We start from the raw sequence: 12,951 nt of genomic DNA, 5'->3' as shown, positions 1-12,951 counted from the left end.
CCTACCACCAGTCGGGAATCTCCGAGCTGCCTGTACTGTCAGGGTCACTCAGTTCGCTGTCAGACCACAGCTCCGTATGTCTCCTTTTTTTGGTATTTTCGCGCACATTCTTCTGCTAGTTGGGGTTTAGTCCAATTCTGTATCCTTCCCTTCAAGGCTCAGGAGTCCAAGATTATCTTCTGTGTCTATATTAATTGGTTTCCCTTTTCTTTGTTGAAGAGGGTCTGTGCAATCCTTCTGCCTAGTCCGCCATCTTGCCGGAACTCTGCCTCTTGTTTTTAACCTACCAATATTTTAGGGCCTGGTGTGTCTAGTAGTTTGTGATGTGATACTGAGCTCCTCCCTTATCTGCCTCTGATAGACTGAGATCCTTGCTCATCTTATATCATTGGCTCACCTTATATCTCTGCCTTCCTCTCATTAACAGATTGGTTACTGGAATGAAGATGATAAGTTTGTCCCTGCAGCCACTGATGCTCAAGCAGGGGGTGATAATTCAAGTGTTCAGAATAGAACCTACATCGTCACTACAATCCTGGTGAGTATCCCTCATCAATAGTACCCAGTATTCAAGCTAGATCAGCACAAGGGTTTTCCACCAGGAGCAAAATATGGTTGTTATTCTTGCCAAAACTTGATTGTAGGTGGAAAGAGGGAGTGGAAAAAAAGAATGCCCTGAAAATCAGAGGTGCTGAGTTTTCACCCTGACTCCTGTAACTGTCTCACTTTGTATCCTTGGATAAGTCACTTAACTTCTTTTTAGCCATACTTTCCCATATATAAAACATAAGAGTGAGACTAAATTGTGGTGGTTTTCATACTCTGCCTTCCTTCAGTAGAAGTCATTTTCAAAGAGAATCTCCTAAAGTCCAACATAAATGAAACTGCTTTGATTTTCAGTGATTAGTAATAAAAAACCAGAAGTCCATTTGAGGTCTACTTCTCATCCTGGAACAAAATTTGGAAAGCTATTGAAAATGAGACATTCTTATTTTAACAAAGTTTGCTTCATTAATGCAAGAAATTTGTTACTGTAGAAGGGTGGGGAGAGGCGAAAATTCACCAAGTAGATATAGGGGCTAAGAAGACTTTCTCAACGCTAATGCTGGTGACATCCTTCTCTATTATACCAAAGTCTTACCTTCCCAAGCAACCCCATAACCCACATTCTCTATGTCTTCATTTCTCTACCAGGAAGACCCTTATGTGATGCTGAAGAAAAATGCCAACCAGTTTGAAGGAAATGACCGTTATGAAGGCTATTGTGTGGAGCTGGCAGCAGAGATTGCCAAACATGTTGGCTACTCCTACCGTCTTGAGATCGTCAGTGATGGAAAATATGGAGCCCGAGACCCTGACACCAAGGCTTGGAATGGCATGGTGGGAGAGCTGGTCTATGGAGTAAGTTCACCATAAGGTGGGAGAATTGGTAGGCAGAGAAAGGTTTCACAGGAAATCACTTGACAATTGAATAAAACACCTGACACAGATGTCTATTGTCTTACTTACCCAGTGCTACTATAATAGAAATACCACAAGGGGGATTTCTTTAGCAAACAGATATTTATTTTCTCAAAGTATCCAAACCAGAAAAAACAAACTCACTGCTGTCAAGTTGGATCTGACTCATAATGACCCCTCCTTGGGTTCCCAAGGCAGTATCACCACAGAAGTAAAGTGCCCAATTTTCCTTCTGAGGATGGCTGGTGGGTTTGAACCACCAGCCTTCTGGTTATCAGTCAAATGCTTTAGGCACTATGCCACCAGAGAAGAAGTCTGAATTCAGTGTGTTCTAAGGGTAGGCCTTTATCTCCTTTCAACATCTGTAGGCCCAGTGTTCCTTGGAGATATATGTATGTCTTAGCATCAGTCTTCCCCTGGGTCTAGGAGGTTTCAGAGCAGGGACCCTGGGTTGAAATAACGCACTCTGCTCCTGGCTTTTTTTTTGTTGGTAGTAGTGAGATCCCTCCTCTCTACTTAATTTTTTTTTTCTTTTATCTCTTGTAAAGGAGCTCTGGTAGCATAGTGCCTAAGGCACTTGACTGCTAATCAGAAGGCTGGCAGTTCAAACTCACCAGCCACTCCTCAGAAGGAAGGTTGGGCAATGTACTTCCATAGTGATACCACCTCAGAAACCCAAGAAGGGGTTATTATGCGTCAGGTCCAGACTCGACAGTATATAACAACAACAACAACAACAACAACAATCTCTTGTAAGATAAAAGGTGTGATCAAGCAAGGGTATATCTTGAGTAAGGGTGAGACTTAAGTAAAGTGTGAGAGCTGAGTCAGGGAGTGACTTGAGTCACATCTTCGTGTAAGGCTGTGACTACCAAACTCACTGCCATCAAGTAAATTTGACTCATAGAGACCCCTCCTTGGGTTTCCAAGGCGATATCTCTATGGAAGTAGATTGCCCAATCTTCCTTCTAAGGAGTGGCTGTTGGGTTTGAACCTCCAGCCTTCTGGTTAGCAGCCAAATGCCTTAGGCACTACACCACCAGAGCTCCCCAGTAACATAGAGAGGTTAGAATTTATAACACATCACAAAATGGAGAATAATTACATCAGATCACAAAATAGAAGATGATCACATAATACTGGGAATCATGGCCCAACCAAGTTGGCACATATTTTGGGGGCATGCAGTTCAACCCATGACATCCCACTGTTTAGCACCCATAAAATACAGGTAAAATACATTCACCCATTATATCATCCCAAAAGTCTTAAATCAATTCCAAATCCAAAATCTCATCTTCTGAATCACCTAAATCAAATATGGGTGAGACTAGACATATTCCATTCTGGGGTAAAATTCCTCTTCATTTGTTAACCTGTGAAATCTAGCCAGATACTTGGTGAAATTTTGTAGGACATGTGTCCTTAATTTGCACAAAAGAATTTTCCAGATCTTTAAGTTTTGTTTTTGTTTTGCTCATGCAGTTGTGGAGCCTAACAAGTCCAATTCTATAGGCCAGGCATCAGCTGGAGGTTTCTCCTGACTCACGTTGTTGCAGGGGCTGATGATCCTACAATCAGCAGGTCAGGCAACAGGCTGTTGGTTCACAGGACTGCAGAAGCTGGTGAATCTCAGAATAGGCAGTTCAGATGGCAGGCTGCTAGCTCAAGTCTCAAGAACCAGCGGTCAGATGATGATGAGCTGGATGCAGGATCCAGAGCAAAAGGGAGTTTTGCTAGAGTGACACCCTCAAGGAAACTCCCGTTGCATCAAATAAGGGTGGTGACTTGAATAAGAGTATGACTTAAGTAAGGATGGGACTCGAATAAGGGAGTTACTTGAGTCATATCCTCTTATCAGGACATAACTCAAGATACACCCAACACTGATCCTGCTTCATTTACATATAGAGGTTAGGATTTATAATACATCAAAAATGGAGGACAACCACACAATACTGGGAACCATGGATGGACTAGCCATGTTTACATATATTTTTCAAAGACAGAGTTCAATACATTACAACTATTAAACAACATAATTGAGTGTCATTGCTTCTGAAGAAATGAGTAGCCCAAAATTCAGCACTTTAAGGCACTCTTTGTTCAGGTTCTTGGTCCCAGCTCCTCCAGCCTACCCTGCTTAGTCTTACAACTTCAGTTTATTATCATCCATGCGAGTGACAGTATAACCTTCCAGATTAAATTTCCTGTGGCAGAGTCTTGAGTTGTTACTTCACTATTCAATAGTTGTTTATGGATCCCTCATTATAAATTCCTCCCCTATAATTAGATGTACCCCTCATCCAACATCACTCTCTTGTATCTTTACTCAATATTCTTTCTCATGTACCTTCCATTTCAGCCAAACTGGCCCTTATTCATGTTGTTTCTTAAAGTTCCCCTTCCATTCTCCACTTTTAAATCCTACTCCTTCTCCAAAACCTGAATCAAACATTACCTTTTCCAAGATGTCATTTCTTTCTCCTCATAACAGATGTGAACTACCATTTTTAACAGTTCTCACTTTCCTCTGAAGAAATTTGTTTCTGCTTCTTTATGGTTCCTAGCATCCTTTGTCTTGTATAATGGTTATGTATGCAAGAGGGGTAAGTCTATTTCATCTTTATATCACTCATCACACTTAAGCCAATGATAATTGTAGTAAATCTTCAATAGATGGAAGCAGATTTGAGATGCCACTGAACGTCTAGTATCATTTCAAGTGCTTAGAGAATCATGGAGAACCAAAGGATCTGATCCCTACCCACAAAATCTTAACATTTTGTGGGGTAGTGAAGACAATGAGAAAATGAGAAATAAATTAAAAAAAAAAAAAAGCATAGAATTAAGGAGTCTAAATTGTATGGTTCAAGCAAGAGACTGTGAGTTTATCTAACCATCAAAAAGGATGTGAAACTTGAAGATTAAAAAAAAAATGGCTAAATTCAAATAAAAAGAAAGAAGGGAACTCCAGGAGTATCTAAAGAATAAACAATAAAATAGTGGTAGAATAAATAAGGTGTGAGAAGAGAGTGAGAAACATGAATTTCCTAGAGGTCTTGGGATGAGGAATAGTGAAGGGTGAGTTCTAGTAAGAAATGAAAAGAGGAAGAGTGTAGATTGATTCAATGGGCATTAGGAGGTCATTTAATAGAGGACTGACAAAAGGCAATAGAAGAATCAGGTCACAACATGCAGGAAGGGGTCCATCATGGCTTCACTTGCAGAATGTGAAGACTCTAGGCTGGAACTTCAAGCCGAAGCATATGTGGAGGCCAAGGTTGATGTTGAGTTCAGGGTCAGGATTAAGCCACCCTTTAGAAAAGTGTTAAATCTCATTCCTTTATGTCAGGACAAGAGGAGTTGTGATGGCTGTGAGAGCCATACAAGGGACTGTGGGAATTCAGAAAGAAAGAGATGGAATAAAAAAACCTTCCCCAGGAAGGTGGCTTTTGAGATGACCTGGGAAGGTGGTTAATCAGTTGAAAGGTGGGAGGTGTTTCTACCCTTTCTCCACCCCTCTAGTACTTCTCACTTTGGGAACCTCTATTGATGAAAGATAGTGGCTTGGATGTTTAACACTGCAGCTGGAGGCTGGTTTCCATGGGAACCTGGGCCAGGCACTTAAGGTCATCCCCATGGCAACTGCTTTGAACTTTTTCCCTCTTATAGCATTCATCTTCGCCTCCACCTCATGTAATGCCATTCCCTTAGTAAAAGATCTGTCATTCTGGCAGAAAAATGATATGATCATCCTGAGGACAAGGCTTATAGCCAGCAGTCAGTGGTGGCTCTGGATTCAGACAAGCCTGAGTTACTGCAACATGCCTCAGCTGCCAGCTCTGCTTAACATCCACTTCCCTCCACCAGGCATGTTCTGGTGCACAGTTGAAACTATATTCTGAAGACCCCATGATGGTTCCACTTGGATCACTCTCACATGATTTTTAGTTTGGCTTCCTTTCCCTATTTCCCTGATTAGGAATAAAAGAATAGTATCTCTCAGCCTATTCCAAATAATCAGAACATGGAATGTACAAAGTATGAATCTGGGAAAATTGGAAGATCTCAAAAATGAAATGGAACACATAAAGATCAATATTGTAGGCATCAGTGAGCTGAAATGGATAGATTTTGGCCATTTTAATCAGACAACCATATGATCTATTATGCTAGGAATGACAAATAGAAGAGGAATGGCTCGACATTCAACATAACAAAGAATGTATGAAGATCTATCCTGAAGTATAATGTTGTCAGTGATAGGATAATATCCATATAGAGCTCTGGTGGCATACTGTCTAAGACATTTGACTGCTAAACAGAAGGTTGGCAGTGCAAACCCACCAACCACTCCTCAGAAGGAAGACTGGGCAATCTACTTCCATAGAGATACAACTTTGGAAACTGAAAGAGGGGTCTCTATGAGTCAAAACTGACTCAAAAACAGTGAGTTTGTTTCTGTTTTACAAGAAAGACCAATTAGTACTACTACTATTCAAATTTATGCACCAACCGCCAAAGCCAAAGATGAGAAAACTGAAGATTTTTACCAACTTCTGCAGTCTGAAATTGACCAAACATGCAATCAAGATGTGCTGATTATCATTGGTGATTGGAATGCAAAAGTTGGAAACAAAGAAGGATCACAGGTAGTTGGAAAATATGACCTAGGTGATAGAAATAACTCTGGAGATTGCATGACAGAACTTTGCAAGACCAATGACTTATTCATTGCAAATACCTTTTTTCAACAACACAAACAGCAGCTATACACATGGACTTGGCCAGATGGAGTATATGAGAATCAGATTGACTACATCTGTGTCAAGAGGTGATGGAAAAGCTCAATATCTTCAGGCAAAACAAGGCTAGGAGCTGAGTGTGGAAAAGACCATCAACTGTTCATATGCAAGTTCAACGTGAAGTTGAAGACCATTAAAACAAGTCTGTGAGAGTCAAAATATGACCTTTAATATGTCCCTCCCGAATTTAGAGACCATCTAAAAAAATAGATTTGATGCATTGAACACCAATGACTGAAACCCAGAGGAATTGTGGAATGACATTAAGAACATCATCCATGAAGAAAGCAAAAGGTCATTAAAAAGACAGGAAAGGCTAATCTTGCACAGATACCAGTGATACAAAATATCTGTAATCCTTACAGAAACAACAGAAGACAGACAAAGAGTAATCCCTCACAGACACCCAAACACTGTGGGAGAGAGATCCAACGGATCTAGTGACTCAGGCCATAGTACTGTGGGACACTGGACTCAATTGGCACAACAAAATACATAAAAGCCTTGTTCCTCATCTTACATTGGTGAGTAGTGACCGGGATTTTAAAAGCTTTCAAGCAGCCATCTAAGATACAAATAATCGTCTCCTATTGTCGGAACCAAAGAAGAGTGTGAAATAAAAAACCAAGGGCATTTAGAAGCAATCAGCCCTAGGACATGATGGCCCTCAAGACCAGAAGAACTAGATAGTTCCTGGCTACCAATGCCTACCACACAGGAAAGGATCAAATCTGGAGATTCTGGATAGAGTGGGAGGAAAAACGTGGAACAAAATCCAAAACCTCAATAATGACCAGAATTATTGGTTGGATGGAGTCTGGTGAAACCTGCAATACTATGACCATGGGAAACATTCTGGGCCTGAAATAAAACTCACTTCCAGGGGCTGGTTCTCAGCCCAGTAGTAAACAAAATGTACACACAGACCACTCAACCCAGGGTGACTCACCCACATACTCTATGGAAATGCATCCCTTGGAGCAATTGACCACGGGGCACCAGAGGGTCAACATTCACACAGAGGAAATGCAGGACACAGAGAAGTACATAACTATGAGGGGCACGGGGGAGGGGGGATTACTGGGCAGGGAGGGGAGAAGACTGAGTTAGGGTTGGGGATGGTAAATGGGGAGTGAAACTAAATATACACGTAATGTTGAATGTAAAGCAAACTCTGCTGTGTAAACTTGAACCTAAAGCACAATAAAAATTATTGTTGTGTTGTTGTTAATAAATATATTAATTAATTAAAACAGACTAACATTATAAGAGATGCTAAAGGGAATCCTTTGGAGAGAGAACCAACAGCAGCAAACAACAACTGACCATTAACACACATGATGACATAACCCAGAAACTAACCTAGTTGTAGAAGTATCCAAAGTAAATAAGCCTACAAGATTGTAAACAGGGAACCAGAGACATCAATTGACAAATAAAAACAACTACAAACCAAAAAGAAAGAAAAAACTGTGTAGTTACAGACCTTCTAAATGGTACGGAAGTTGAGACAACAAGATAGAACAGACTGTTCTAAACTTGGGGAAAAAATTATAAAATCACAGGATAACCTCAAAGAAAAATGATAAACCTTCACATCAAAATAAAAAAGAGGACTAGTACAAATATTTAGCAAATACAAAACAATAGCAACAAAGGAAGCGTTAACACAATTCATAAACAAAATGAGCTCAGCACAGATAATTATATGGAAAAAGAAATCAAAACTACAAAAAAAGCACATAATAAAATGTCAGCAACAAATTCATACTTGTTGATTATTACATATCTGACAAGGGGCTTATCTCTAAAATTTATAGAAAACTGCAACATCTCAACAACAAAAAGATTAACAATCCAATTTAAAAATGGGCAGAAGACATGAATGGACACTTCACCAAAGAGGATATTCAGGCAGCCAGCAAATGCATGAAGAAATGCTCATGATCATTACCCATCAGAGAGATGCAAATCAAAACAATGAAATAAGGCACTTGACTGCTAACCAAAAGCCTGGTGGTTCAAACCCACCAGCCACTTCTCAGAAGGAAGATGGGGCAATCTACTTCCGTAGTGATACTGCCTCGGAAACCCAAGGAGGGGTCTCTATGAGTCGGGTCCGACTCGACGGCATATAACAACAACAACACCATCTCACCCCAGTACTAATGGCAAAGTTCAACAAGACAGAAAATGGTAGATGCTGGTGGGAATGTGGAGAGATTGGGACTCTCATACACTGCTGGTGGGACTGTAAAATGATACAACCTCTGTGAAAAACAGTATGGCGATTCCTTAAAAGCCTGGAATTAGAAATACTATTTGACCCAGCAATTCCATTGTTGTTGTTGTGTGCCGTCGAGTTGGACCCAACTCATAGCAACCCCTCCTTGGGTTTCCAAGCCAGTATCACTATGGAAGTAGATTGCCCAACTTTCCTTCTGAGAATTGGTGGAATTGAACCATCAGACTTCTGGTTAGCAGTCAAGTGCCTTAGGCACTATGTTACCAGAGCTCCTAGCAACCCCATTACTAGGTATATACCCTAAAAAAATTGAGAGCCTGGAGAAGAACAGATATATGCACACCCACGTTCATTGCAGCACTATTTACAATAGCAAAAAGATGGAAACAACTTACATGAACATCAGCAGAAGAATGGATAACCAAACTGTGGTACATACACACAATGGAATACTACGCAACCCTAAGGAATAAGGTAGAATCTATAAAACACCTCATAACATGGATGAACTTGGAGGACATTATGCTGAGTGAAAGAACTCAGTCACAGATGGACAAGTATAATATTAGTTCACCATTGCAAAAAGTCAAGAAAAGGTTTATATATGGAAGGGAACTTCCTTTGTTGATTACCATGGGTGAGAGGGGAGGGGAGGGAACACTGCAAAAAAAAAAAAAAAAAATTCATTGACCCATGTCACTTCAATTTTGTGTATTTCACTGTGCATAAATTATTTTTTAAAAAAATAATAAAAGGAAAGGAAAAAACAAAAAAAGACCAAATTAGATGTCAGAAGACACTCTGTAACTTGCCCTTGAATGGAGAATAACTAAAGCAAATGGGAGAAATGACAAGATAAAGAGCTGAACAGAAGATTTCCAAGAGCAGATTGAGAAGACAAAGTCAGTTGTTATAATGCAATGTGCAAAGACCTGGAGTTAGAAAACCAAAAGGGAAGACCATGCTTGGCATTTCTCAAGCTGAAAGAACTGAGTAAAAAAATTTAAGCCTCGAGTTGAAATATTGACAAATTCTATAGGCAATATATTGAACAATGCAGGAAACATCAAAAGAAGATGGAAGAAATACACAGAATCACTGTACCAAAAAGAATTGGTCAATGTTCATCCAATTCAGAAGGTGGTATATGACCAAGAACCAATGGTATTGAAGGAAGAAGTCAAAGCTGCACTGATGGAATTGGTGAAAAACATGTCTCTAGGAATTGACAGAATACTCATTGAGATGTTTCAACAAACAGATGTCATGCTGGAGGCACTCACTCAGCTATGTCAAGAGATTTGGAAGACAGCTACCTGGCTAACTAACTGGAAGAGATCCATATTTGTACCCATTCCATAGAAAGATGATCCTACAGAATGTGAAAATTATTGAACAATGTCATTAATATCACACAGAAATAAAATCTTACTGAAGATAATTCAAAAATGGTTGCAGCAGTATATTGGCAGAAAACTTCCAGAAATGGAAGCTGGATTCAGAAGAGGATGTAGAACAACTGATATCAGATGGATCTTGGCTGAAAGCAAAGAATACCAGAAAAATGTTTATTTATGTTTTATTGACTATGCAACAGCATTCAATTGTGTGGATCATAATAAATTATGGATAACATTGAGAAGAATGGGAATTACAGAACACTTGATTGTACTCATGAGGAACTTGTACATAGACCAGGAGGCAGTCATTCAAACAGAACAAGGGGATACTGTATGGTTTAAATCAGGAAGGCAGTGTGTCAGTGTTGTATCTGTTCACCATACTTATTCAAACTGTATGCTGAACAAATAATCATAGAAGCTGGTCTATATGAAGAAGAGTGTGGCATCAGGATTGGAGGAAGGCTCATTAACAACCTGTGATATGAAGATGACACAACTTTGCTTGCTGAAAGTGAGGATGACTTGAAATACTTATTGATGAAGATTGGAGACTATAGTCTGCAGTATGGATTACACCTCAGTATAAAGAAAACAAAATCCTCACAACTGGACCAATAAGCAGCACCATAATCAATAGAGAAAAGTTTGAATTTGTCAAAGACTTCATATTACTTGGTTCTACAATCAACACCAGTGGAAGCAGCAGTCAAAACTTCAGATGACAGATTGCAGTGGGCAAATCTACTGCATAAGACCTCTTTCAAGTGCTGAGGAGCAAAGATGTTTCCTTGAAGACTAGGGTGCACCTAACCCAAGCCATGGTATTTTCAATCATCTCTTATGTATGTGAGACCTGGACAATGAATAAGGAAGACTGAAGAAGAGTCGATGCTTTTGGGTTGTGGTGTTGGCAAATAATACTGAAATTACTAAGGACTGCAAAAGAATGAACAAATCTGTCCTGGATGAAGTGCAGCAGGAATGCTCCTTGGAAGCGAGACTGGCCAGACATCATCTATCTACTTTAGTCATGTTGTCAGAAGGGACCACTCCCTGCAGAAGTATATCGTGCTTGGTAAAGTGGAGGGTCAATGAAAAGGGGGAAGGTCTCAACAAGATGGATTGATATAGTGGCTGCAATGACAGACTCAGATATAACAAGGATTGTGAGACTGGCACAAGACTGGGCAGTGTTTTGTTCTGATGTACTTAGAGTTGCTGTGAGTCAAAGCCAACTTGACGGCACCTAACAACAACAACAAATCTTCCAACCAGGAACTAAGAGAAATCAGCTACTCTGATAGGACCAACAGCCTGAATATTCCCAAGTGGTATTGGGACCTGAGAATTGACCTAAAGATCAGTCCTGGTCACCAAGGGCTGCAGGGATGACTGTGCTGGTGGCCTATGACTAGGAAGGGGAACAGCAGGATGGGAGACAACCTGAGCTGTTGACTTTCTGCTGTTCAGAAGGCACAGCCATTTTGATTGTTTGTATGTGGCAACCATTTTGGATATCTAAAGTGAATAAGAATGCAGCCATTTTGAATGTTTATAAGTGGCAGCCATTTTGGATATTTAAAGTGACCAAGGGCACAGCTATTTTGAACGTTTACAAGCAGTGGCCAATTTAAATATTTAAAGTGACCAAGGGTGCAGCCATTTTGAATCTTTACAAGTGACAACCATTTTGGATTTTAAAATGATAGCATTCTAATTCGGATTCCACAGACCTAAGAACAGGCTCTGTTTGCCAAAGTCATCAGGGACATACAAGAGGCTGACAACAGGAAAGGAGACAGGTGGTGAATGTATAAATGCTGTCAACTATTGAATAGAGGAGCACAGTACCCTGCTTGCAAAGATAACATACAAAGAAAATGAAAATTGTGGACAAGTCACTCCAACATACAATCACCAATTAAATACAAACACAAAAACATCACAATACTTCAGATCACAGTCCACACAAAGAAGCCAGATAAAGCAGGAGAGACAAAGGACCAGAATAGAGACCCAGAACACATCCCTGAGGAAAAAGCAGCATTGGAACTCCCTGATAAGGAAGTCAAAAGAAGTATATTTAAGTATCTTCAACAAACTGAGAGACAGATCAAGGAAAACACTGACAAAATTGAGGAAAGCACAGAGAAAATCCTACAACAATTTGGAAAGGCAATAAAAGAACAAAATGACAAAATAAATGAAAAATTAGAAATGATACAAAGTCTACACACAGAAAGCCAGAAGACTAATACTAAATTTTCAGAAATAGATAAGACATTGAATGAGCAAAGGAGCAGAATTGAATCAATGGAAGACAGAATTAGGGAGATTGAAGGCAAATAACTGAACACTTCTTTGGAAAGGGATAAATCAGAAAAAAGATCAAAACAAAATGAAGAAAGCCTAAGATTCATGTGGGATATCATCAAAAGGAATAATCTACATGTAAACAGAATTCCAGAACAGGAAGAGACAAATAAAACCACAGAGAAAATTGTTGAAGATTTGTTGGAAGAGAATTTTCCCAGTATGATGAAAGATAAGAATATATCCATTCAGAAGTCCATCAAACCCCAAACAGGGTAGACCCAAAAGAAAATCACCAAGACATATCACCATCCAACTCACCAAAACCAAAGACAAAGAAAGAATCATGAGAGTAGCATTGAAAATACGAAAAATTACCTACAAGGGGCAACCAATAAGACTAAGCTCAGATTTCTCAAGAGAAACCATGCAGGAGAGAAGACACAATGGCATGGTATATGTAAAACCCTGAAAGAGAAAATTTTCCAACCAAGAATTATGTACCAAGAAAAATTGTCTCTCAAATATGATGGTCGAATTAGGACATTTTCAGATAAGCAGAAATTAAGGGAATTTCTTAAAACCAGACCAACCTTACAAAAGATGCTAAAGGGACAGAGAAGCAACAACAGCCAAAAACAACTGACCATTAACACACATGATGATGTAACCCAGAAACCAACTCAGCTATGAAAGTATCCAAAGTAATAAGCCTACAAGA

At 39.7% G+C, this 12,951-nt stretch overlaps 1 protein-coding gene across 1 annotated transcript in view; it reads left to right on the top strand.

Annotated features, from left to right (window-relative positions):
* Window positions 1–12,951, top strand: part of GRIA1 (glutamate ionotropic receptor AMPA type subunit 1) — a 515,315-nt gene that overhangs the window by 393,724 nt on the left and 108,640 nt on the right. The window contains exons 9-10 of the mRNA XM_007946426.2: window positions 428–538; window positions 1,195–1,401. Coding sequence (XP_007944617.1) covers window positions 428–538; window positions 1,195–1,401 — 318 coding nt within the window. The remainder of the gene's footprint in view (window positions 1–427; window positions 539–1,194; window positions 1,402–12,951) is intronic.

The sequence above is a fragment of the Orycteropus afer genome, unplaced genomic scaffold (genome assembly GCF_000298275.1).
Source record: "Orycteropus afer afer isolate SDZICR_OR568_19922 unplaced genomic scaffold, OryAfe1.0 scaffold00160, whole genome shotgun sequence".
Lineage (NCBI taxonomy): Eukaryota > Metazoa > Chordata > Mammalia > Tubulidentata > Orycteropodidae > Orycteropus > Orycteropus afer.
Note: the sequence above shows the minus strand (reverse complement) of the source record. Positions and strands in the feature narration are given on the sequence as shown.